This window comes from Panicum virgatum, chromosome 6N, assembly GCF_016808335.1.
Source record: "Panicum virgatum strain AP13 chromosome 6N, P.virgatum_v5, whole genome shotgun sequence".
Taxonomy (NCBI): domain Eukaryota; kingdom Viridiplantae; phylum Streptophyta; class Magnoliopsida; order Poales; family Poaceae; genus Panicum; species Panicum virgatum.
The window spans coordinates 7,668,781-7,696,245 of record NC_053150.1 but is presented as its reverse complement, the minus strand read 5'-3'; the positions used below and the strand labels follow the sequence as shown (position 1 = coordinate 7,696,245).

At 47.8% G+C, this 27,465-nt stretch overlaps 2 protein-coding genes and 2 non-coding genes across 7 annotated transcripts; 3 read left to right on the top strand and 1 right to left on the bottom strand.

The window, feature by feature from the left end:
• The first annotated feature begins 13,801 nt into the window (after positions 1 to 13,801).
• LOC120679888 (40S ribosomal protein S3-3) lies at positions 13,802 to 16,194 on the top strand. Its single transcript, XM_039961553.1, has 5 exons — positions 13,802 to 13,982; positions 14,067 to 14,386; positions 15,388 to 15,442; positions 15,531 to 15,662; positions 15,782 to 16,194. Exons 1-5 carry the CDS (start codon positions 13,953 to 13,955, stop codon positions 15,929 to 15,931), a joined length of 687 nt encoding a protein of 228 aa, XP_039817487.1. The 5' UTR covers positions 13,802 to 13,952; the 3' UTR covers positions 15,932 to 16,194.
• On the top strand, positions 14,631 to 14,800 carry LOC120680353. The gene has a single exon (XR_005677622.1). It is a non-coding gene; the product is annotated as a small nucleolar RNA snoR143 (small nucleolar RNA).
• LOC120680354 lies at positions 14,988 to 15,156 on the top strand. Its single transcript, XR_005677623.1, has one exon. It is a non-coding gene; the product is annotated as a small nucleolar RNA snoR143 (small nucleolar RNA).
• A 585-nt stretch (positions 16,195 to 16,779) lies between the features above and the next one.
• LOC120679887 (probable polyamine transporter At1g31830) lies at positions 16,780 to 20,417 on the bottom strand. 4 transcript variants are annotated; one of them, XM_039961551.1, is made up of 3 exons: positions 20,163 to 20,407; positions 18,972 to 19,100; positions 16,780 to 18,500 (listed from the first exon to the last, which is right to left on the bottom strand). In XM_039961551.1, exon 3 carries the CDS (start codon positions 18,450 to 18,452, stop codon positions 17,022 to 17,024), a length of 1,431 nt encoding a protein of 476 aa, XP_039817485.1. In that variant the 5' UTR covers positions 18,453 to 18,500; positions 18,972 to 19,100; positions 20,163 to 20,407; the 3' UTR covers positions 16,780 to 17,021. The 4 variants fall into 4 exon arrangements, with proteins under 4 accessions (XP_039817485.1, XP_039817484.1, XP_039817483.1 ...); XM_039961550.1 differs by lacking the exon at positions 18,972 to 19,100 and having other exon boundaries at positions 20,163 to 20,417; XM_039961549.1 differs by lacking the exon at positions 18,972 to 19,100 and having other exon boundaries at positions 20,145 to 20,408.
• Positions 20,418 to 27,465: the final 7,048 nt, after the last annotated feature.

The following is a 27,465-nucleotide window of genomic DNA, read 5'->3' as shown; positions in this document are numbered from 1 at the left end:
CTTCACTGCCCTGTTATGAGTCCCCTAGTATTCGAGGCTGCCGTGCCTAGAGGTCTGGACCCCTTTTCTAGTATAAGGTGTGGTTTCCTATGCCCTACCACAAGGTCCGGTGACGTATCTCGTTGGATCAATGATGGTCGCTCAAAGTCCACTCCGGTGGCCCGCTCCGGCGGAGACCGCCCGCCACGGTCGCTCGAAGTCCACTCCGGTGGCCCGCTCCGGCGGAGACCGCCCGCCACAGTCGCTCGAAGTCCACTCCGGTGGCCCGCTCCGGCGGAGACCGCCCGCCACGGTCGCTCGAAGTCCACTCCGGTGGCCCGCTCCGGCGGAGACCGCCCGCCACGGTCCCTCGAAGTCCACTCCGGTGGCCCGCTCCGGCGGGACCGCTCACCACGGTCGCTCGAAGTCCACTCCGGTGGCCCGCTCCGGCAGGGACCGCCCGCCACGGTCGCTCGAAGTCCACTCCGGTGGCCCGCTCCGGCAGAGACCACTCGCCACGATCGCCTGGAGCCGGGTCCGGGGAGGTGGTGCTCGCTCCCTGGGAGGTTCGAGGTCCGTGCAGCCACTTAGCTTGGTTCCGTACCCTAAGCCTGCACCTTCGCCGCCCTACGGAGAGCGCTCTAGTACCTGAACCTGGCAACAAGTGCTACGACCTTTAGGGGGTCCGGAGCACCCGCTCTCGACATGAGCACGCTAACGCAACCAGGATTGCGTCGAAACACATCACGATAATGGCCCCACCTGCGGGTTCGTACCTCCCCCGAGGTGGGCCCGGGGGCCACTGTCGGTACCTCTGGACTAGGGTACCCCCTCTTGCTGTGTCAAGACTCGTGTAGTTATCCGTAACTATACCCTAAGAAGCTGAGCAAGCAGACCCATGGGGTCCGACTCCATCTCACCGGACCAACGGTCCCGGACCCGCTCCCCACTCGGGGACGGGTCCGGTGTCACCGCGTGTCCCAGAGGTGTTGCTGTGTCTAGGCGAGAGCCTCATAGTTATCCATGACTACGCGCTGACAGCCTGAGCAGCCGGACCCACGCGGTCCGAAAGCCTTCTCACCCGGTCAGCGGCCCGAGACCCATTCCTTGCTAGGGAAAGGTCCGGTGACGCCGCGTGTCCCGGAGTAGGGAGCGCTCAGCCCAAACAGTCTGGGCCCCGGACCTACCACCGGGTCCCGGACCACCATATGCTATCCGGACCCCTCAGCGGGAAGGGAACAGACACCCCGCCTGGGGGGTCCGGAACTGCCACGCGTCCGCAGGCGCAGACACGCGAGCGGCCGCGAAGCTTTCTCGGGAAGACTCGCCCACCAACCACATTAAATGCGGGAGACGTAAGTGCGCTCTGCCACGGCAGAGCCCGAGGTGACTTTTGCCAGGCTATCCTGTTGATCACACGTTACCAAGGCACACAGTGCAGCCGTTGGCGCCGCCTACGCCATGCGCGTCAGTCTGCTATGCCAGTTAGACACGACATCTCGGCTTTGCCCATCATAACGCCTACGCGGTAGACCCAACAGTCTACGCCGCAACCTACACCACCTCAATGGGTGCCTCGGCGATAGGACAGGTGAAGAGCCCCCTCGGTCAGAGAGTCTACAATGCGATGAAGCGTATTCGACAAAAGATTCTCAACCACTGTAGCACCATTAATGTCTTTTTCATGGTATTCTATATATCCTTGTTGGGCCCGCCTGTCGGGGTCCAACGCCTGTGTACACGTCCTCCTTGCGCTATAAAAGGGAGACACCCGTTAGAGAAGGACTCAGGTCTGGAAGGGACTTAGAGGTGGAGGATAGACTCATCCACAAACACAAGGACAATACAACTCTCACTGGACGTAGGGTATTACGCTCCGGCGGCCCGAACCACTCTAAATCTTCGAGTGTTCTGGTGTTCTTGACTCAGGAGTAGATCTGACGAATCGCTTGCACTTCCCCGAGTAACCACCCTCTAGGATTAAGCGGGTACACTACGCCACCCGGCTGTGGCCCTCCTTCTAGAGCCACAACATCTTCATTATCTTTTTCTTATTTCTTATCCTCATCCATGGTTGAAAAATGTTAAGGGACCTCCAGGGATGTCCATACAATGTATTGGGGGGGCAGGGGCTCATGCTGGATCCGCCCTTGGGCCATTGGATAGATAAAAAATTAAAGAAAACAGATGCTATAGAGGTCACATGGCTACAATATATCTCCACCTACGATTCCTGGCCAATTCCCCGGCCTATGAGCGTGGCCACGTCACCCGCTTTTTCCGGCCATCCGATCGGGCACACAGACGGCTGAGATCGTGCAAATCCTAGTTTTTTTTTTGCAAAAAACCCCCACTACTAATGGAAAATTAACCCACAGTCCCTCCTCCTCCGCCCTCGCATCCTCTGCCTCGTCGCCATGGTCGCCCCAGCTCCTGCTTCGCCACCGCGCCTGGAGGAGCTGCCGCGCCGCTTGCTGGGGATCTGCTCCCCGCCATGGCCCCGCGCGGGCAGCCGCCACGGCCGCCGGCTAGGAAGGGGGGCGCTAAATCGGGCCGCGACGGAGCTCTAGGAGGGCACCACCACCTCCCTAGCTGGACGTCGAGGCCGCCAGATCCGGCTGCCGCCGCCACGGGCCGAGCTCGAGGCCGCCGGATCTGGCCACTCCCGCCGTCTCCCCGCTGCGCAGGCATCCGCCATGGGAGGGCACTGGAAGAAGGAGCAAGAGAGGGCGGAGTCCCAGGCGCCGCAGATCCGCCGCTACGCTCGAGCTCGAGCGTGCACGTGCGGCGGCGCCTCTACCCTTCCCGAAGAGCACGGCGACGAGGCAGAGGAGGCAAGGGCGGAGGGGGAGGCAGAGCCCGAGAAGGCTAGGGTGGAGAGAGAGGCAGATCCACCAGCACCACTGCCGAAAACCTGCCGCCGCGCGCTGTGCTCCCTCCTTGCCTCGCCCCAATCCGCCACACGCGCGCTGCTCCACTTCTTCCCTTCACGACGAATGCACGCCGGCACCACAGCACTGTCGCTAGCGCACCTCCCTCAGCTCCGCTTGCTCCCCTGCTTCCTCCCACTCGCCTGCTCCCTCTCCCTCTGCTGTTGACCAGGAAAGAACGAATGGGGAAGGAGAACGCACGCACATCAGCATCCCAATCCTGAGCACACGCTGGCCACCTCACCCAACCCAATAAGAGCAAGCCACGGCACCACTTTTCTCCTTCTTTTCTACGTGAACGTTGGTCATGAGGAATAAAGAGAGAAAGGCAGGCAGTCCACCAATCGGTGTTTGTGACTATGGGAACTTGGCTCACTGCAACCCTGACCCACGCGTCAGCTACGGGAAGAAGTGCACACAGAGGAGAATAAAACCATTTTCCATGTATCAAAAAATTCCCAAAAAAATTCTAAATAAACTAGGTACACTCTAGATCCTATCCATGCATTTCCACCACCATTGCATTTACCAATTTTCTAGAATAATTCCCAAGTTATATTCCACATATTCGATCTGCCTCCTGGCGGAGGTCAACGTCCCCGACATTGTCGGCCCTGGAGGTCTCCGCTACGGAGCAGTGCATCTAAGGTAAATGGATTTGGCTCAAGAAGGATTCATATTGCTAGGATTTCGACCTCTCTTCCCGCTCCCTGCTCAGCTTGAAGATGAGGCAAGGGCGGAGGGGAAGGAGGTAGAGGAGGCGAGGGACAGGGAGGGACGAGGGCGGCGCCAGCGCCGACGTCCTCCGTGGAGAGAGAGAGAGAGGGGGGCGCACCAGAGGGAAAGGTGTGGATGGGGAGCGAGGACGCTGGTTGTAACACCCCGGGTGTTTGCACAGTAATTTAAATAGGTGTCTACACAGTAATTGTGTTTGTTGATATGCATCTTGTGCTTGAAATGCTTAAAAAGGATCTTTTTGTAATTATGAAAGGTTATATGTGTAATTATAATTTTATGCAAGGTCCTTTTTGCAGTTGTGTTGAATAGGTTGTGTAATTATAGTTTTAGTGGAGGGTGTTTGTGCAAAATTTCAGTGCTTTTAATGCATGGTAGTCATTTTGCTTGTAAGTCTACATTTGAAGTGATTTTGCTTTGAAAAAGACAAAATTCCTAGAATTTAAAATCCCTCTTGTGTTTTCAAATTTAGCTCTCTATCCTTTGGTCAAATAAATTTTTGCACAACATCAAAGTTGTAGCTCTTGAAAAATTGAACAACTTTCATGTTGGGCACTTTTTCATTTGAGCTTTAGTTTAAAAGTTATTGCTTGTTTACAGAAAGGTCCCTGGAACTTTTGGAAATTGCAAAATCGCCCTTATGACCATCTCCCCCTCCCTGCTCTGCTTCTCGCCGCCGGCCACCGACAGCGCCGCCCGCCGACGCCTTCCCGGCTTTCCCGGCCATTACTTCGCCGTGCGCTGGCTCCCACGCGTCGCGGGCGAGCTCCTCCCCCTCCTGTTGCCTCGCGCTGGAGCCTCCACCCCTCGCCACGCACCCCCGCCGCGCCCAGAACTTCCCCGACGGCCGCCATCGCGACGCCGCCGTGGAACGGCCGCTGCAGAGCACGCCGTCCCCTTCTAGCGAGCGCCCGGGCCCTACAAATACCCCAGAAATCAATTCCTATCGCCCTTCTTCGCTCTCCTCGCTCCCACGCCGCAGAACGCCGCCGCCGCCCTGCTTGAACCCCGGCGAGCTCCACCCCACCGCGGAGCCGCCAACCCAGACCCGCTCCACCCCTACATCCCCCACCATTAGCACCGCCTCGACCTCGCGCAGCTCCTAGACCTTTTCCTCTCGCCCGAACCCCACCGGAGCCACCTCGCCGCCGTGCTCCGAGCCCGCAAGCCGCCGCTCGCCGTCGACACCCCACCTCCGACCGCCCTAGCCTCGATTCCAAGCACCCAGAGGTGCGCCTTGAACCCGTGAGGCTCACGCACCCCTCCACCCTCGCCGCCGGTGAGCCCCTCGCCGAGAAACGGCCGGTCAAACCTCGCCTCCCCTCTCTGACCCGACCCAAGGACCGCGTGCTTGAATTTGAGAAAGCCCAGGGGGTTGTCTGCGATGTCAGTGACTCAGAGAAATAGTGCTCTAAGGACTTGTTTGAAATAGTTTGCTGTGATCTTTGAAATTCAATATCAATTTGTAGAAAATTCGTAAAATAGCAAATCTTGATGTTTTGGAATCCTCTTGAAGAGCTCTATGCAGTAGAACCATAATATGTTAGGCTTTAGTTGCAAACTTTTGCTGTATAAATGGTTTTATGTTAATAGGTATATAAATACTAGTTATTTAATCTTTTTCTTATCTGATGCTTGAAAGCTGATATTGCTCTGAAATTTTGGTGGTAGTTTACTCTTGTTACACTAGCTTTGCTATAAAAATTTCATGATCAGTTCTTTGTTGTAGCTTTTTATTTGATTTAATCCTTGTTTAGTGTACTTTATTCATGGTAAATAGTTTCTGTTCTTAATAAATCGTGAAAATATTCCTGAGTGATCTTCTGGAGTATATTAGCTTGTCCAGGAAGTTTGAGCCTTAGTTCATGGCTAGATCAGGGGCTAAAAATAAATCTTGCTAATCTGTTGTCTGTTTTATTTATTTTCTCAGAATTATTTCGGTGTAGACAAAATCATGAAAAATTCACAGTAGATAGATCATCCCTGTGTAGATCTCCTGTTAAATTTTGAGCTTCTGTTGTGATCTATTTTGATCTGTATAATTCAAGCTTGTACTAGGTGTTGCCTGCATAAATGATTTATTGTGACTAAATGGCTACATGTCTTGGCATGATTTTTGTAGGGTAGCTTAGTCTGTTCATGTTCTGTTTAGGGTAATTTTTGCTAGATTTATTGCTCTTTGTGATCTAAGTTGTTGATTTATTTAGCAAAACTTGAGTTAAGTGCTATGGGAATCAACCCCCACTTGTTAATGAAGTTAGTTAACTTCTTTTGTGCTGTTGATCATGATGCCTTGTGTAGTTAAATTTGTTATTTAACTACTCTATAAACGATTGCCCATGTGTGGTTGCAATGTTGTTCTTGCATTACATATAGATACGACTACTTTGTCGGACGGGACGTACGAGTTGATTCCGGAGTCTGACGGAGGTGATCTCGAAACTCAAGTGAACACTGCGGAACTAACTGAAGCCCCGAACCAAAGTTCGGAAGAGCCTAGCGCTGAAATAGTTAGCAATTACCGAGAAGGCAAGCCCCGGACATAACCTATATTTCAAATTATTATCATTTACTGTTATTACTTACTTGTGCATTTACAGTTCTTAGGATTTGAATTGAAACCCTAGATGCATGATCCTAGGAACCTATGTACTGAACACTAGACTTGAGTTCGAATAATTGCTAAGCTTATAGGAACGGTAAAAGTCGAGTGATTGCCTGTCACTCGCGAGCTTTATAGGAATTGCTTGTTTACTTTCTGTTATCAATATAAGGATGACGGACGGGGTTGTGTTCGATATCATGTCCTATGTGAGACCCCGTCTGTGTTGATGAACTTGCTAAGGTCGCGGTGTGTGGTAGTGCTGGTTAAGTTTTTGAAAGTATTAGTCACATGCCGTAAATATGGTACGCGGCAAGCCTAGTAGCCGATTGGACCGGGGAGTGGATATACCTCCCACTCTCTCAGTAGGGATAGGTTTTTATTATATGTTGCGCAACACTACGACTTCTAGGGACAAGGTTCGGCCTTGGAGCCCTGTAGTCGGGGAGAGTGGCACTATCCACAAGCCGGAAAGAAAGGTTAACGGTTGTTTGGAAATGACCCGACGGTATTCCAGACGTGTGTGCTAGGTTACCCTTGCAAGGTTGAATTTCGATTCAGAATCGTCCGCCTCTCACGATGAAATGAGACTGCTTGATCTCTTTGCCACACAGAGTAATAAGAGCAACAATATTCTTATTAATCTTGATGTTTGCTTAGAAGTTCCACCATGTTTGGTTAGTAGATGCTTACATAGAATGGTTAATCAACTAGAATCTTGAAGCTAAAACTTGAAAGTAAGGACCTACTCTTTATTGCTTTTCAGCAAAGGAAAACCAGAGCCTTACAAAGCCTTGCATAGTCTAGCTAAGGTGGGCTGCTTATACCCGTTGTCGGTTAAGTCTTGCTGAGTATTAGAATACTCAGCCTTGCTGTTGAAACCCTTTTCAGGTATGAGTTTTGAGGATCAGATCGCTAGCTTGACCTATCCTTGCTCGTTGCCTCCTGGCTGGTCCGTAGAGTGGGATACGTCTTCGGCCGGCAATAACTATGACGAGTGATACCTTGCTTGGGCTGGCTTGGTACCATTTTGCGACGTGTTGTAGCCGTCGTGTTTTACCTTCCGCTGTTTAAACTCTGAACTTACTCTTATGTTTTGTATAACTGTATTACTTAAGTTGGTTTTGTAATAATCTTTTGAATTGGTTTGTAATCTTTAATATGCCTGTGTTGTAAAATTGTGGTTGTAATATCTCTGAACTCGCCTTCGTGCGGGGTATGCTTGTTCGATCCGAGAATCGGTGGTTGTATCGGGACGTTACCCGATAGATCAAAAATTGTTCCGTTTGAAGTGCGTTTAAGCTAATGTTGCATTTATGGTGATGGTTTACGCACTTGAGCCGGGATAATTTAGGCGGTTCTGCCACACTGGTGGAGAGGGAAATAGGAAAAGGAAAAGGGGGAAAGAAAAAACAGAAAAAGAGAAAACAAGAGAAAAAAAGAAAAAATAGGGGGAAAACTATTTTATTCAATTTAAAAGTACAACAACAACTATTTAATTTTTATTTGACAATTTCAAGATCAATATTATATATATGCAATAGAATGTCCAAATTTTACAAGTCACAAAAAATGAGCAATTTAACGGCTTATATTAGGCTATATAAATGTTGAAATAGTTGAAATGTAAGCACAACAGCAGAAGAGTTGCAAAAAAAGTACAACAACAAATACTTAATTTTTATTTGACAATTTCAAGCTAAACATTAAATGTCTCTACGGTTAAAGAGAGCCCCAACGACACGACATGTGCCAAGGGGATACGTAGATGCCCAAACAAGAATGCATACTCAAAAAAAAAGAAACAAAATAAATGCATCTAATACTAAAAATAATGCATGTACGACTCAAATGGCCCGTCCACTCGCCACACGCAGTACGGCTTTCTATCCCAAATAATTTAAAAAAACAAAATAATTTTTAAAATTAACGCGCAGCCCAATCTTTCCGGTTTATAGAAATTTGTAAAGAAAATCTTAGATTTTTATAAAATCAACCCGCAGTCATGATCCTCACTCAATAGTTGCTTTACAAAAAATGCTCAGATTTAAATTAAAACAAACCACAACATGTTTCATAAAATCAACATTATATGTCCAATTTGAACACCAAAATGCACTAAACTCGAAAGTTGTCCACAATAAAATTCTAGAAACATAATTGTAGATCAAATTTAAAATGCAAATATATACCATGACAATATGAAGTCCAAATATTTACCAAATGCAATAACAGGTAGCAAAACATGACACCTACGTGAAAACAACAAAACGACGGATTTGCCTTACCTATGTTGCCTAAAAAAATATAGAGCTATCTACATAAAATAACTATTACTCTATATATTAGTTTATGTAGTATCAAAGTTGTAAGTAATAATTACAATGTCAGAGTTCACTAAAAAAATTGATAACACATGCAAGAGATCTCAAACTCAATAGATAAGAAGCTGCAGTACCCATCCGATCCATAGGTACCTCAACTCACCATAGCAGACGGAAAATCAGGGAGCCATCTGCAGCGGAACCAGCCCATACACTGGCCTTATGCGGCAACGCCGCTACCATTTCTAGTTGTATATCTAAGCTTATATAGTCCCTTCCTGAATGGACTCGTCCATATGGGCTACAAAAAGATCATGTTCGAGATTCTCAATCTCACTTTCTATACACCATTTCTTTTGATGTATTACATCGATTATATTGTTTAGACATGTGTCCTATAAGAGCATCTCCAGCAGTTCCATAATAAATTATTTATCATATATACCAATTTCATTCTTTTCAAAAAATATACCAATTTCATGGATTATTGGAGGATATTTCTACATTTCCGTCAATAATCTCATCACAATATAGCTAAATTATTGGAGGAGCAGAAATTTTCTTTTCTAGGGGAGCTGGGATGAAATATCAAGACAAATTAGTAATTATTGGAGAAAGGAAGAAGTATTAGGACTGGCCGAGTTTTTTTTTTCCGATACTATCAGTGTATTGAAGAAATAGAGACACCTAAAAATGCTCTAACCAAACGTAGCTATTGAAAAGGTGGGTATGTGTGGAATGACACTAGTGTAGCGAGTCTTTTGCTTCAGAACCATCCATTTGACGATCGGAATATAGAACCATCCTTCTCCACATTGCATAAAGTTTTATTTAGTTAGACGCCAAAGTTTATCCAAGCTCGCCAACCTAAAATTTTAGCGACCTTATTTGGTCTCCATGTTCAATTCAGCCAGGTTTGTTTGGCACCAGATTTTGTCTCGCCATATGTTGGCGCCAATCTAGAGCCAACACACGAATGCGCTTGATCGCGCGGTGAGCGACGACACAATTGCAGAGCCGATGCTCAGACCGGTCTGGGTAACCGGTCAGACCGGGTCGCCGGTGCAGAACGGCGAAATCCGACGAACGCTTGCCCGGGAGGGACCCCGTCAGGGCAAGCGCGGGTAGGGTTGTTCTAGGATCGGCAGGCCACCTAGAACGCCTTCAGACGTCGCAGAGACGAAGGAAGAACAACAGAAAAGGGTTGGAAGGAGCTAGGGTTTGGAGATAAAAATAGAAACAATAAACATAAAGAAAAGTAATGTATTGATGTGTTTTTTGATCGATTGGATGTCTCAATCGGACGTGGCCCTTTATATTTATAGGGTGGGTGGACTTGTCCCGCAAGAAATCCTATTACAAGATCCAAATCTATGAAAATCTCTAGTTGTACTCAGACTCTGCTTGGACCGGTCAGACCGGTCGGTCTTCTGCCGGGCAGGCTACAGCGCCCTACCGGTCAGACCGCTCGGATAGCCCGGTCAGACCGGTCGATGCCAATTTTGGCTATCAACATATGCCCCCCTATTTTTTGGTAAAGCTTACTTGCCAAAAAACATTCTTCTGAGCCAAAATTGTCTAAGAACGATGATTAACATCACATCGGCCATTTTTTGTGCTAAGGGCGATAAACAATTATCGGCCATATCTTGCTTAAGTTGATGTTGAACCAACTTGTTTCGACCGCCATACCTTCTTCATGATTGTTGATGTCTTTGGCTCAACCTCTACTTGTTGCTCCATTGTCTCCTTGCGCATACGCTGCAACTTTCTCTTCTGGGTATGAGACAAGCATGAAGGACACCAATTTGGCTGTAAATATTTTGAGTCTCGCTTTGAGCCTTTATCATCCGCTTTGCTGCAATCAATATCCTGTTTGACCAGATCGTTGCTAGAAACATCCGGTCTTTGTGGTAAAGCATAATTTGGATACATAGGATGATATAGAATATGATATGATTGCATATAAATCCTACTATAATTCATAGGCAAATAAGAGTATGGAAACCAGCCATACCACAGAGTAACCGGTTCATTGGATGGCGTATCAACTTGTCTTGGATGAGAATCCGATTGCTCCTGATGTTTTGTTGAGGACTTCATATATTTGACTTTACTTGATCGCCTCTTCTGAGCAGTTCCCTCCTTCTCATATTTGGCCAAGACTTCCTTGAAACTCGGCATTGTCTTGCTTTTGGAGGAATTCCCAGACTTACTAGGCGTACCGGTCAGACCGCATTTTGAACCGGTCAGACCGGTCTACTCGCTATCGGCCCCTTTTTCCTTGTCCTGCCCCCCGAGCGTTGAAGCCTCTGTTGCAACTCGAGGAGTCTTGCTTTGCAGCACCTTTTTCTCATGCCTTTCCTCACCAGCTACCACATTTTTCCCTTTAGTCGATTCGGCTTGATGCGGCCGAATCAATACTTTTGGATTTGACAACTCAAGTGTATGAACGGCAAAAGGATTTTGATCAATTTGCATCGCAGGAATAACCAATCGTTCTTCATTTATAGCCGATTGTATTTGTTTACGAAGAACATTGCAATCATTAGTGGCATGAGAAAAAGTATTGTGTAACTTACAATATGCACGCCGCTTCAATTCCTCCGTTGATGGAATAGTATGAGAGAACTTAATCTTCCCAAGTTTTGCCAATTCATCAAAAATTCAATCACACTTTGTCACATCAAAAGTGAATTTAATCTCATCTTGCCGATTTTTAGAAATCGGCTTTAAAGAAGTACAAGTGCTGGGCTTATCACTAGATGACCATACAAATTCAGCAGCATATACTTCATTACCCTCATTGTCTGAAGATTCTCCTTGTAGCATATGCATACTAAGACAATCGGGTTTAAATTTTGCATCTTTACTTCGGCTTTCTTGATCCAAAGTCCTTTGCAACACTTGATTAACGGTTAGAAACTCATATCCTTCTAATTTTTCTTTAATATGAGATCTCAAACCATTAAGAGCTAATTCGGCAAGATCCTTTTCAGAAATAACCAAACTATAACATCGGTTTTTTGTATCTCTAAATCTTCTAATAAATTCAGCAACAGATTTATCATGTTTTTGCTTAACCGATGTTAAATGACATAGCCTCAATTCATTATCACCATTGAAAAAATACTCATGAAATTTATGTTCTAATTGAGACCATGTTTGGATAGAATTAGGAGCTAATGCCGAAAACCATGAAAAAGCAGTGCCAGATAAAGACAAAGGGAACATTCTAATTTTCAAATGATCAAGACTCCCATAAATTCCCATTTGTGCATTAAACTGATTAACATGCTCCCATGTAGTCCTACTACCATCCCCCAGTGAATTTAATAAATTCAGGCACCTTGAAATTCTGAGGATATGGTATGGAATCAAAACTCTCAGGATATGGTTTTTGACAAATAAGAGTTTTATCCTTAAGTTCTATGCCGAAAGACTCTTTAAATATAACAGCCAAATCTTTCTTATGTTTCTCAAGTATTTGATTAAAATAAGAATCATTTGGCCTCTGAATATTGGCGCTAGAACTATTCGGCATTTGCGGTGCATGATTCGGCTGTGTATTTGGTGTTTGTTGCGAATAACCATGGTTTGGCATTGCACCATATGAATAGCCCGAACTTTGGGGAGGCATAGTATACGGATTATAAGTCATAGTGGCGTATGGAGGAACACCATAACCAGTAAACCCATTTGTTCGGCTAAAATCGGCCTGAACAGGAGGCATACTAGTAATAGGTTCAGGAGACGACTGATACGCCACCGGAGCACCAGGTCCAGTCTGACCGGTCGGGGAACCGGTCTGACCAGTTGGAACCGGTCCACCGAGACCGGTCTGACCGGTTTGTGCAACCGGTCTGACCGTTCCATTCGCGTACTGCTCTGGAGGTTTCTGACCATCATAAAAATTAATCGGCATGCCTTACTGTGGTGCAGGTACCGCCGATGATTCAGGAGGCATAGAGTGATTTTGAAAAGTATCAGCAACACTAGACATAGGAGCACTACTATCATTGGCTAAGGGTTGCTTTCCTAAAGACTTATCAATCATATTTTGAACAGTAGCAATCATCTTTTCTTAACCATCAACCATTAATTGAGTAAATTGCTCTAAAATATCAAGAGATGCTGAAGTACTTATATTATTATTTGTTTTGGCTTGTTCTTCTTCATCCGAAAGAATGACCACATCCTTATCCTTTAAGACTTCACCCTTCCGGTTCCTGGAGAAGTGAGACAAGAACCACTGACGCTTCTCTTCGATTTCTTTCTCTTTGCGCCGTGTGTTCTCCTCTTCGCACTCCTTGATGAAGGCTTCATAAGCTTGACGATCTTCAGCCGACAGTTGATCAGGAGTCGGCCTAACGATGTTGCTGGCATCAACATCACTACTTGACAGCTTCACCACGGTAGTATGTGGAGTAGATTAGATCGGTTTAAATAACCATGATCTTTCTTCCCTAGTGGAGTCGCCAAAATATGTTGGCGCCAATCTAGGGCCAACACACGAATGTGCTTGATCACGTGGTGAGCGACAGCACAATTGCAGCGCCGATACCCAGACCGGTCTGGGTATCCGGTCAGACCGGGTCGCCGGTGCAGAACGGCGAAATCCGACGAACGTTCGCCCGGGAGGGACCCCGTCAGTGCAAGCGCGCGTAGGGTTGTTCTAGAATCGGCAGACCACCTAGAACGCCTTCAGACGTCGCGGAGACGAAGGAAGAACAACAGAAAAGGGTTAGAAGGAGATAGGGTTTGGAGATAAAAATAGAAACAATAAACATAAAGAAAAGTAATGTATTGATGTGTTTTTTGATCGATTGGATGTCTCAATCGGCCGTGGATCTTTATATTTATAGGGTGGGTGGACTTGTCCCGCAAGAAATCCTATTACAAGATCTAAATCTATGAAAATCTCTAGTTGTACTCGGACTCTGCTTGGACCAGTCAGACCGGTCGGTCTCCTGCCGGGCAGGCTACAACGCTCTACTGGTCAGACCGATGCCAATTTTGGCTGTCAACAGCATAATTTGTCTTGGCCGAAGTAGAAAATGAAAAGGCTTCACTTGCATGGGCTAGAAATTCAAAAACAGACTAAATTGTATTCGGTTGAAAAGATGACCCTGAAAAGCCCAAAACCGAAAGCCCACAATCACTCTCCATTACTCACAAATGGGCCTGAACAGCCCACCCACTCCTCTCCCCAGTCCCCAGCGCAACCAAACCCTACACGGGCGCGCACCTATAAAAGCCCTCTTCCACCTTCCCCGCCTCCTCTCGCGCCGCCACTCCCCTCCCGTTCCGCTCGCCCAAAACCCTAGCGCTCCCCACCGCTCGCCGCCGCCGCAGCGAGCGCCTCCTCTCCCTCCGTCAACCATGGCGACCCAGATCAGCAAGAAGAAGAAGGTACGCGAGCTCCTCCCAACCCTATCACCATCCTCCCGTGCGCCCCCGCACCGATGGATCTGACAGCGGTGGTTGTCTTCGCAGTTCGTCAGCGATGGTGTGTTCTACGCGGAGCTGAACGAGATGCTGACGCGGGAGCTCGCGGAGGATGGCTACTCCGGCGTGGAGGTTCGCGTCACCCCGATGCGCACGGAGATCATCATCCGCGCCACGCGCACCCAGAACGTGCTCGGCGAGAAGGGCCGCAGGATCAGGGAGCTCACCTCCGTAGTCCAGAAGCGGTTCAACTTCCCCGAGAACGGCGTCGAGCTCTACGCCGAGAAGGTCGTCAACCGCGGCCTCTGCGCCATCGCCCAGGCCGAGTCCCTCCGCTACAAGCTCCTTGGAGGCCTCGCCGTCCGCAGGTATAGCATGATGAAATCCTCCCTCTTGCTACCTGCTGGTTGTGTTATTTGCTGATTTGTATGCAGTTGGTAGATATGTAATTTGCGTAAGATGGTGCTCCGAATAGTATATGGATGATGCACAGATTTTGTGCTTCTGCTAGCGAGATCTTAGCTGCAGATGCTTAATTTTGGTGAACTGTTAATTGGTTTGTATTATAGTTAAGTGGATTGCTAGTTGTGAAAATTGTGATGAGTTGGATTATTGCACCATCGATTTATGTTCTGCCTTCAGTCCTTGTTGGTGGGATATTGTACTGGTGCACAAAGGAAATGCTGCTCTTTGAAGTGGCGGCGGCCAGACAACCGTTGAGACAGATCCACAGATAAACAACTATTCTCCTGTTGTTTGTCTACTAAATCTGTCTCACATTTCTTCAGTTCCCTTTAGCTAAGAGTTGAGAAGTTGAGGCCATAACTTGTTTGACTTAAATAGTCTGAAGTGTGCTGTAAGTTCATTGTTCATAGTTTGTACCGACCTTGTTACAAAATCAGATGCATCATTTATCATGTTCTGGTAGTAGTGCATGTGGTGCATATATAATAGCGTATAACTTTTCATTTGCACCTGTATTTGTTGTGTCCTGCCTTCTTTTATGATAGTGGGAAGTTATGCTGGTGCACAGAGGAAATGCTTCTCTTGTAGTAGCGGCGGCCAGACAACCATTGAGAGATAGATCCACAGATGAACATTCTTTCTGCTGTTTGTCTACTAATTCTATCTCACATTCCTTGTGATGTGAATGTTAAACCACATGTTTCTTTTGTTACATGAATTGTGCTATATAATATACCGGTTAGTCTGAGTAGCTAGTTCTGTGCTTTTGGATTATGAAATGTTGTTTTTAATGCTATTTATGGTGTCATTCGTAATCCGTGTGTAAAATGTGCCAAGGTTTCTCTCCTGAGTTTATAATGCACTTGGAATTTTGTTTGTACTAACATACTTGTTTACTTGACAGGGCTTGCTATGGTGTTCTTCGCTTTGTTATGGAGAGTGGTGCCAAGGGTTGTGAGGTGAGTTTTCTTGTTTTACCTCAATGTAAATGCATTCATTTTTTTATATTAAGTATGTATCTCTAAAGTTGTATGCATTGTCGTTTAGGTCATTGTGAGTGGAAAGCTCAGGGCCCAAAGAGCCAAGTCCATGAAGTTCAAGGATGGCTACATGATCTCTTCTGGTCAGCCTGTGAACGAGTACATTGACTCTGCTGTCAGACACGTCCTTCTCAGACAGGTTTGTGTGCTGTACCACCTTTGTGCTCTGTTTCTAGTTTCTGGTCAGGCAATTTAGCAGGCTGGAGCTGCATAAATGTTCTGTTGTTTCTCAAAATGTATCATTGATGTGTTGTGCAGGGTGTTCTTGGCATCAAAGTTAAGATCATGCTCGACTGGGACCCGAAGGGCAAGCTTGGCCCGGTCACCCCGCTACCGGACCTGGTCACCATCCACGCCCCCAAGGAGGAGGATGAGCTGCGCCCTCCAGTCCTGGTCCCAGAGCTTTAAGCTCCCAACGTTGTCTGTGAAATGGCAGTTTGAGCAGTCCTAGCTAGGTTTCTATCTTATGATAAGGGCAATCCGAAGACACCTTGGTTACCTAAAGCTTTGTGGACAGAGGCTATGTATTGGTTCTGTGTTACTTTTGTTTAAGCTAAGTTTTGCCGAGACAAGCTACCTTGATATGTACTGGATGCGAAATTATGGTTCCTTATTCTCAGTGCTCAGGTGTGTTTATTCCTTTGTCAATCGCATCATATGCCTTTAGCCCATTACACCTCTGCATCTAAATGTAATATGGGGTGATATATGTTTCAGATGCGAGATTGTTCGTTGTTGACCATTGCTCGGACACAGTGAACAGCATCTTGTTCGTTTGGTAGCAGACATTGGCTGATCGTTCCACATTTGTACATTGCTTTTATCTTCCTTTTTTCCCTGTTGGAGTATCTTTTAGGTCTTGCTCATTTTCTGATTTGTAATACTGTCAAAGCTCTCGCTTTCATTATACGAAACTATTACGCAATTCAGGCGCAACACAGAAACTTTGTATACTGTAGTGCAAAAATGGGGTCAGGCTTGTGCACTCGATCAACGTGGCAGGTCTGCTCGAGGACGAGGAGGCCAAACCAATGGCGAACGATGACGATGAGGGACCGGATCACCATGGAACCTATCTGCATTTTCAAGAGCATGGCATGCTGTGATGCTGTCGGTTCCCAAAAAGGGTTGGCGATCTTCTCCCCCTCCCACCAGATCCAGATCCAGATCCTCATGCCTATCAATAGCATAGGAGAAGTGCAGGGATAAAGGTCAGTCGACAACTGACGACACATCTATCAATAGCATAGGAGAAGTGCAGGGATAAAGGTCAGTCGACAACTGACGACACATCTATATTGAGGAGCTCCGTTTACCAACACTGGCTTTACATCTTCTGCTGATGCCAACATGTTATTCAATAACAGCATGGTGGCAACAGAAAGCAGCATTAGACACGAGATCTGCTTCGGAACTCATCAGTAGATACAACTCGTGAAACCCAGTACATCCCATCCTACAATTGGGAACTACACCTGCAGAGCACGGCACCAGCAAATCAGAACGCGAGCGGGACGGTGTCATCTTCAGCAGCTTCCTGCGAATCAGGCAGATCAGGCAGGTCCCCACTGATGGAGAACCTTAGCCACCGCTTCTTCTCCACGTACACCAGACACGGCTGCAGCACGAACCCGACGATCATTGCCATGATGCTTACTGCCATCACCTTGAAGGATGCGAGGGCCATCACCACCACGATCAGGAGAGCAGGAGGGATGATCATTAGGACAGCACCAATGGTGCCCAGAGGGATCTTGTAGGGCCGAGAGGCATTCAGATGGGTCATCCTCAGCTTGATGAAGGCGATGAACTCCAGGATCATGCCGAAGCAGTAGAGGTAGTTTTCAGCAGCGATGATCTCCTGGAAGCTCATCCAGGACAGCAAGATCACGCCAAAGGCAGAGAACAGGATGCCGATCAGCGGGGTGCCGTGGCGTGATCTCCTGGCGAAGAACTCAGGGAGCATGCCGCGCTCAGCCATCCCAAGGAGCTGGTAAGAATCACTGCTCATTTCAGTGAGAAAGTTTCCCATGTTTGACAATGCAGCAGCTCCTTGAATCCACGAGTGCAACCAGATGCCACCAAGAATTCTTGCAATGTCTGAAAAGTACCCATCTGACCACTGCTCCCGAACAACTGGAATTGCTGCTGTACAGGTGATCAGAGGGTAGAGGTATCCCCCCACCACTAGAACCAGAGCATACGAAAGAGCTCTTGGGAGGGTTCTCTTTGGATTCTCGACTTCTCCCGCCAATGTACTGATCGAATCCCAGTAGTTGAGGTTCCAAAACAGTGTGTTCAGATACAATCCCCAATTCACACTCCCCAAGTCCATTTCAAGCCACCTTGATGGTTCAATCCGGGGAATAGCTATCACTCCCATCACAAAGAATGGAAGGAGAGAGAACACCCCAAGAAAGACTGCCACCCAGCCAACTATGGTCAGACCTCTGTAGTTCATGTATGTAAGTGCAACTGTGAGGATGAGCACCGCCAAGGTCCTTGGGAACCCACCTCCAAGAGCTGGAACACTGGACTTAACATAGTCAAGAAAGAGGACTGGGTATAGAGCATTGTCTATGACACCACTGAGCCACTTCGCCCAGCCTTGCTGAAAACCCCAAAAGGGCCCAAGAGCAGAAGAGACCCAGACAACATAGCCGCCATTCTCTGGGAACATGGTACCCATCTCTGCAGTGATTAGAGCTTCTGGAATGCTCCATATGAGCGCAAACACAAGAAAGCCCACAATTGCTAGCAGTGGCCCAGCAGCCTTGACACTATCCTCAATCCCAAAGGGCCCCCCTGAAACCTCATAGAATATGAGGAAGATGAGGGGAACCATGGAAACCTTGGGAATGCCATGGCCTCCCTTGCGTTCATCGCCTTCATTGACACTGTTGTACTTGAAATCAAGATGATCCCCCATTGGAAGACAGGCTGAATTTGCACGTGTTATTGCTGTGTTCCTCAATTTCTGCAATCGGAAAGCCAGACAATCAGTAATATGCAAGGCATAAAGTTGTTGCTTGTTCCAACATGCAAGATGCACATGATGAACATAAGTAATGATATATGGAAAAAATTGATGCATTTCATTTCTGTATTCGCCATGCGAGTACTTTCTTATTTATACATTATACAATACTCAGAAATATCAGGCTTTTATGGTATGTTCACTGGGAACAACAGGGCACTAGTAGTCTAGTACTAGTCAGACTGTAAGTCCTAAGAAAATCAAAATACCATTTTGGACACTGCAGAAAAATATGCTCACTCACAACATTCCATCAAAGATAAACATTGCTAATAAACATCTAAGTGAAATAATGATCACAAAAAACAAATATTATTTTTGAATTTCTACGAAGTAAAGAGGTTCATTTGGCCTAGTATTAACAGGCTTGGTCGAGATATTATTAAATCGTGTCAATCATATTAGACTCACTGTTGCATAGTTGAGGCGAAGGATCCTAGCAAATTTGATATGTCCTGAAGGCCAAAGGTCAGTTGAAACAATGTGCACGCAGCCACGCACTCAAGAAATTAGCCCGTGATTCTGTTATGGGTTCCATAACTGGAAATAAAAGGCGCTTGATGTGTAAAATTTCTGGGATATAAACAGAATTTCCTGCACACATAAATTAAAGCTACTGTGTATGGGAGTTTCATTCGCATTGTTTATAGTGCCACGTTAGCATTTGTGATGATATGACAAAGAGATAATGCAGAGAGAGGGAGAAGAGATGGGTTTCATCTAGATGAAGCCACATGGGCATTATTTGCAACAACATTTACCATCTTCCAAGTGTTATCCATGAAACAATGCATTCTAGTGAACAATTTCAACAATCAGCCAAATGCATGTATGCCTGTGTGGCACTCTTGGAAACACAAATACGAAACCTCCTGATAGGATTGGCCTAAGGGTCACATCAAAACACTATAATAGAAACTAAGAGTGAGAGAAACCAAGAATCTCTACTACAATACAAGTACAGCAATGAATGCCAAGCTTTACTTCATAATTTCCGCGTGACAGAAGAGAATTTACCGTGCCTACAACTCACTACAACGTGCCACACAGCTTCGCAAACTGAGAGGATGCGAAGAAACACATCCGACCATACTTGGCGCAGAAGGTTTAATTTAGCTGGGATGAAGACTGTTTGACTTTGCGGCAAGCGTGGGGGTTTAGAAGCGTGGAACTGCAACCGCTTCCTCCCCAACGCCAAGCCGGAATCCAGAAGGCGCTCGCTTCTATTCACAAAAGCGAAGTACGTATTGAAGCAAGAAGAAGCACCGCTGCATCTTCCGACCCGACTTTGCGCGGAAGGAAAGAAGCGGCTGCAAGGAAAACGGAAGCCAAAACGGCACTGGATCAGGGGAGCGGCGCCGGCGGCCGGGGCTGGCGGCGCTGGGGTCGACCGGGGAGGTAGGCGCTGTGGATCGACCGGGGAGGGAGGCGCTGGGATCCGAGAGTATTGGACTCGAGGAAGCACGATCTGGGGCGGGAGCCTGGAGCCACTAGGAATTGGGGGCGGGGATTTATTTCAGCAGGTAACAACCACGCAGGAGAAGAAGGCTGCAGCGGAATCGGACGGAGAGAGGGGTCGCTCACGAGTTCGGACATGCTCACCATCTAGCGCCGGGCGGCGGCCTGCATGCTCGGAGAGCGGATCCCCGCCCGCCTCGCCACTCCTCGCCGATGGCGCGAGCGCGAGACCGCGCCTCCCCCTCCTCCCTGGACGGACGCGGAGCGCTGGGGTCTGGAAGAGAGAGAGGGCGGCGAGGTGGTGGCGGAGGCGGAGGCGGAGCCGGGGAGAAGAAGGCAGCACCGCACCAGCAGAGGTAGTAGCCTGGCCCCACGAGTCAGACGGGAACGCGAAGGGAGACGACTTTTTATTTCAGTACTGTAAGTATATTTTATATTTTATTTTGCGCGAAATGTTCGGGCACGGGATCGGCACGCGCACGGCTGGCTGGTGGCTCGCCGCGCCGTCGTCGGGCTTGGGAGTTTTTTTTTTTTTTGAGGAGGTCGGGCTTGGGAGTTGGGATGGCAGCAGGGTTTAACTTTTCGGTGAAATTTCGCCGAAATTTCGATTTTTTTTTCGTTTCCACTAGTTACCGGGATCCGAAATTTCGGTATTTTTCGATATATTTCGTTTCAAAATTCAAAATTCAACAAATTTCGTCCGAAATTCACCAAAATTCCGGAACGGAATTCCGTTTCCGCCGATCACCGGGATTTCACCGGAAAACGAAATGGTGAACCCTGGATGGCAGAGAATGTTGCTGACAAAAAAAAGCCAAGCACACCTGCGCGCGCGCGAGCACACGTGGTTTCGTGCGGCTCCGGCTGGCGACCTGGTGAGCCGTGTGGGTGCCAACGTATCATCTCATGCCGCAGCCCACAGCCCACGGGGGCGGCGGCAATAATAGCCAATAGGTAGGGCAGAGCCCACCAGCAGAGCGGAAATAGGCACACCGCCCAGTGGAGAATCTGGAGTTTTTTTATTTTTATATTTTTTTCGTCGATTTATCAAAAATATATGTGGGTATAAATTTTTTTCAAAAATGTCACCCTGCCGCCGGATCAATTGGCGGTAAGGAGCTACCGCCGTTTGATCCGGCGGTATCTTCTATGGGCCGTGGAAGATACCGCCGGATCAAACGGCGGTAGCTCCTTACCGCCAATTGATCCGGCGGTAAGTACTACCGCCGCGCTGTAGCCCGGCTGCTACAGCCGGCTGTAGCTGGCAGCGCCCTACCGCCGTTTGAAACGGCGGTATGTGTCCCATATTTTTTTTTATTTTTAAATATTTGTATAATTATTTTAAAAACTATCTGAACTGTAATTATTATCTTTACATTTATAGATATTTCAGAAAATAATAGAGATAGCGGAGGTTAGGGAAATATTTTTTAAAAATTTATACAAATTAGATTTAACTCTAATAATCTGTGAAAATATATTTTCATGAGATATTCATGAGTTTCAATTACTATTTCGATGTCTTGTCATCTTGCATCAGATTCTTCTGCACCCCCACTATAATTAAAAATATGGGAGTACTTACCGCCGTTTCAAACGGCGATAGACATGCGTGAATCATGCCTATAGACCAAATAGCTCCATCTATAAATAAAACATCGCCCCATCTCATATGAAGTCAGTAGCCATCTCATACGGAGTCTTTAGCCATCCACGCACGGCCACCATGTCTTCCTCTGGTTCTACCTACATTCCGTGGAACAAAATTAGAGAACCTGTGCCTGAAGGAGTGCAGGTTCCAATGTGCTTCTGCGGTTCGTTGTGCAAGCTGATGGAGTCCAAAGTTTTGGGCGATGACTTCGGCAGGAGGTTCTTCATGTGTGAGAACTACGAGTTCGATCCGCCAAAGCGCTACGGCAAGGACAAAGCGAATGTATCACCTCGCACTATCTAGTTTGCGCCTTCGGAGTTAAGTATGTTAATTCTAACTCGGCTTCGAAATAGAGTCCACCACCTCTTTGTGATTTCATATAGTGGCTGGACACGGAGCAATCGACCGAAGCTAAGGAACACGTTGAGCGCCAAGCAAGGTGGGCTGCGGAAAGGTGGCAGCGAATGCTGCAAGAGGAAAAAATGGAGGAGAAGCGCAAGAAAGATAAAGAAGAGATCGAAAATAGGTTCACAGAAGTTGAACGTCGGCAGGCGGAGGAGCGTGAAGCTGATAGGGAGAGGAAGCGAGAGAGGGCCCGCCGTGCGAAGGAGGCGGGACCCGAGGCTATTAGGAAGGGGAAGTATCCTCGGTGCACTCAGTAGATGACTATCATGTAATGTTCGAATTTCATATTCCCTAAGGCATGTTAGGTCTAGATGGAACACGACGTTACCGTGTTCCATGTACATGCCAGTGCAATTGTTATTGTAATTTCAATCTCAAATTAATCGGCATTGTGTAATTTGTACTAGTTGCAACTAAATTATTCAGAAGCATTGCCCTACAAATAAACTTTTCAGACCGACGCGATAACAACTCCGTTGGCATATATCGGCCAGTACAGACAATAAAAACAATCACCGTTCAAACATTGAACACAAATTAAATAGTGGTCCACACAATTCAACGCACAGAACACATGACATGGCATGTCCGGACCTGTTGCAAACTACGGTAACGAGGTCCAATACTAAACCTAACATGCCTTAGGTAATTCGAACAGACGTTACATTATTTATTCAGACGTAGCAGTACAACATCAATCATTCACGGGCAGTACCCTTATCACGTCCCGCGATGTCTGGTTTTGCACGCTCACCTTTGTGTAAATCTTCATTCACCTTCTTTAACCACTCCATATATCGCTGATCACGATGGGTGATCCACGTGTCAATCCACTCATGGAAATGACACCAATGAGTATGCGTGTCTTCACCAGCGTACTTTTGCAAACAAGAAACGATTCAAAATTAATAAAAATAATAAAAGCATATTTACAAATTAATCTATACATGTGATGTTGCACCTCTTTTTTGGACTTCCTCGATATTCTTGCAACACCAATATCTCTGGCCAAAAGTCTCGTAATCACGAGATATGTTCGGAACACAACGCATTTGGCAATAGCAATCTGGTGGCTCTACACCTTTCGGCCATACCTTGCAATCTGTAATACATCTATTGGGATCGTTAGGAGAGGGTCCTAAATTAGCCTCCATTTCCCGACGGAAAGCTGCCCGGGAGAATGAGGAGCTCATAGCTGTTTGGTTGGGCTAATTAAAAAAAGTGGGAACTGAATTGCAAGTCTGTGCTCTCAGGAACCACAAGGTGCTCTTTTATAGACGCAGGGTTGCTTACATGTCCAAGCACTTTGAACACAGATATTATCTCTCACTGCTCCATAGTCGTCCATGGTTCTGCACTCGCACGCTCCACAGTGCGCACTCATTCCACTAAAAACAACAACAGGACCTCTCACTGCTCGTACCATCAGCACTCGCACGCTCCACAGCGTTCACTGCTACCGCTTTAAACACGGATTATTGCATCGACCTACTCATCGCATCGCCCACTTTAAACTCGTCGTACTGTCACTGCATCGACCTACTCGTGATTATTGCACTGCCCTGACACATCCCATCGCCCGGAACACTACATGGTACCGGCGTAATCGTCACAATGTTAACCATAGGAATTACATCATAATACAACGTTAATGAAACACACAGCAGAAATGCAGTGGCATGGCAGAACCCGTTGCAACTACGGTAAACAGATTTTGATCTAAGCTAACATGCCTTAGGTAATTTAAAAAAACACAACAAATACAACGATGCAACATGTCACTTGGACTAGGTAGTCCTAATAGCCGTACCCCCACGTAGCAAACTGCGTTGAGCCTTCTCCGCAGTATCCACCCATTGCAGGTTGCGCAGGCGGTGGTGCCGGAGGGCCAGGGCCCTTGTTCTTGTGACAAGGGCAGTTGCAGTAAGGATTAGTGCATGGTTCATCTTGTGAAGCGGCAGCATTGCTGTTATCATCATCTTCGCCGTCTTTGTTACCCTCGCTTACTTCCTCGTAATGGTTCACCTTGCACTCCAGATCAAATATCTTAATCTGCAGGTACTCGATGAACTCCTGAACAGAATCAATTGGTGCAGGATCGACCCACCTGGTAAACCCACAGTTTTCTGGAGCATCTGAAGACTGCAAAACAAATTTCATGTAAGATGTCTCAATGAATAAAGAAATAAAACAACCGAGCATTACCCATGCGTGAGGGCATTTGAAGAAACGCCGACCGCCATCCATCCCGTCGGTGCACATATGCACTAAGCAGTCCTCACCATGTCTGCATTTTGGCCACGTTTCTCTACGGTTATCGTATTGTCGAAGAGGAGTTTTATTGGTAAATTCACTCTTCTGTTGTGGCGGAAACTCAAACACTGGTTCTGGAAAGGAATCGGGTCCAAGAGGCCCCTCCCATATTATGGGGTCTCCCTTTCTTCCCCCTTTTCCTTTGCCAAAACCGTAGTAATTCTTCCCGCTAGACCCACCTCCAGACATCGGGTGTACAATGAGCTTTGGTGTTTGAGTGCTGCTGGGAGCTCACAACCTTGTGAGTATTTATAGGCGCAAAAAGGTCTGATACCCGGAGTGTGGAGTGTAAATGCACATGAAAAGCCTACTGTATTCGCACGCTCCACAGCGCTCACTCGTACCACTTTAAACACGGACACGACCTCCCGTTGCTCTTGATTTGTACCCTCGCACGCTCAACACCGCTCACTGCTCCCACTTTAAACAACGACACGACGTCTCACTGCTCATGACTTCAGCACTTTCACGTTCCACAGCGCTCACTCGTGATTATTGCACTGCCCCGACATTTCCAATCGCCCGAAACACTGCACGGCACCGGCCTAATCGTTATAATTTCACTCCACGGACATATACCATCGCCCGAATCATTGCACCGGCCTACTCATCATAATGGTACGCAATGGACACATCGAATCATAGTCTGCACATGCATACATAAGATAGTATGTCGGAACATATTAATTAACAAGCTACAACCTGTAAACTAGATGCGTCCGTGCTTGCCCCCTCTCCTCCTGCCACGTCGCTCTGCAGCCTGGCCCGCCCTAGTGTGGTGCTGTGAGTACGTCAGTGGCTCCGGCGGGATGGTCTGGCGAGTGGACCGACGACCCTGCTCAGGAACAGGCGTCTGTTCCACCTGACTGTAGTCCTGCGTCGCGAGTGGGGCACCCCCCAGCTGTGAAGTGCCGACGACCTCCTGCGTCGGTGCAGAAGAGAAGAACGTGTTCACCCACTCCATCTGCGAGAGGTCGTCTACCTCCTGAATCTCCTCATCGTCGTATGTCCCTCCCACCTGCCGGTACTCTGATTCACAAACTTCAATCCATCAATATTCAATTAAAAATGCACTTGTTACCGCCTATTAACAACTGGTCTTAGACGTACCTAAATCGTGTATTGGACGACGAAGAGACGAAGATCCAGCGCCGTAGGGATCCATCGACGGAAACAGCGACGAGCCGGGCGCTACACGAATAAGAAGTACAAATTAATAAATAAAGTTTTACATGATACGGTATTGTAAGTGACACGAGGTTGGAGTACGATTTACCTGCCGAGTACAAATGTGCCGGTCGCGGCACGTACGTGGGCCGAACTGCAGAACCCGAAGGTGTCGTCATCGTTTCACGTGGCGGTGGCGGTGGCGGTGGACCTGACTGTGCCGCGGGTGCAGACCGTCGTGACGATGGACCGGTCACAGGAACCGGCCCCGAACTGCGAGGTGGGAGGAAGGTGTCGTCGTCACGACAGGTCACGGCTCGTCGGAATCGCTTGCACATATCGACGATCTTCTGCAGTGTGCTCTGGTGCTGGGCGGGCGTCATGTCATGGTACTGGCCCATACTCGACGAAGCCTCGGACTCAATCGCTCGTATGACATCGTACTGTACCAAGAAAGTAGTAACATCATATGCAACCAGTTTTTTTACTGCAAATTCAATCAGAGAAACGTACCGCTATGGCGAAGTTCTGATCTCGAATTACGGGGTACGTCTCCGACACCCTTGCGGCCTCGATCGGAGCCTCTGGTGGAACGTGCACGACACGTGTGCGCGTCCTCGGCAGGTACCACCGTAGGTAGTCCGTGAACGCCTCGTCGCTGTGCGGCCGATCCTCGAAAACGACGTCGTCGAGGGCCGCGGCCCAAGAGTCGACGTAAGGACGGACCTTGTAGGCCCACCGCGAGCCTGGTGGCTGACCCTGCCGTGTCCACCTATAATAGAAAGTTTGAGCGATTCAATGCTAAATGGTAGGTTAAAAATGAATAATTATTAACAAAACTATTTATTCGGTACCTGTGGACATGGGCCTCCACTGAGTGCACAATCGGGACCGGGGTCTGCTGGTAGAGACCGAACTGCCTCATAACCCGATCAACGTGGTACTCCTCGACGTGGATGTCGTAAAGGATCGGCTTCCTCGTCATCCAGTACTCGTGATCTCGCAAGCATAAGGACGAAAGACCGCTCGGTGCCCGGGCGTAAATGTCGGCTGCAGTGTACGGAGTCCACCTCACATCCGTGTCCACAAGAGCGTCAAACTGACCAACGAAGTTGAGGTACGACTTCCTCGTCTGCACGCCGACCCAAGAAGGCTGCACAATGAAAAAAAAGTTAACCAATAAATCGTACATTTGTGCAAGCATGTAACAATAAGTAAAACAAACGATGTTACGTACCCTCCTGAGGCACCACAACGAACCCATCGTAGGTCTGTCGACGTCGTCGTGGTCTGCGGACAGCTGGACGTACGGCTCGAATTTCATCTCTGGCCTACCGACGGGAAAGCGCTCGTAAGACCAGAGCTGTAACAGTAGAGCACACCCAACAAAAATGGGCTCCTCTGCTGAGACCTCTTTGTCGGTCCGTGTGCGTGGTTCGCAGGCAAGGGCCGGTACGGCAACGCTAGCTCGTTGCGCTGAACCCCAGCGAACCGAGCCAAAAGGTCGTCGCGCCACGAGAGTCCCACATCCTCTGCACCCACAGCTCGTCCAGCACACGGCAAGCCTAGAAGCATCGCCACGTCCTGAAGATTAGGGGTCATCTCACCAACCGGGAGGTGAAACGTGTGCGTCTCCGGACGCCAACGGTCAAGAAGTGCCGTGAGGAGGGACATGTCGAACTGGAACCGTGGAGCCCTGTCCCTAGGTCGACGTGCAGGGTCGGCCATATCTCCTTCCACAAGTCGCGCAATCGCGTAACCTGCATCGCGACAATGAAAATCAAGTTAGAACAAACGGTTAAGGAAACAACTAAAATATGTGACAAATGTATTCCGTACCTAGGAACCCAGCGACGGTGTATCGGCATCGTCGACATGGGCACACGAGCCCGAAACGTCCCTAAGCTGATG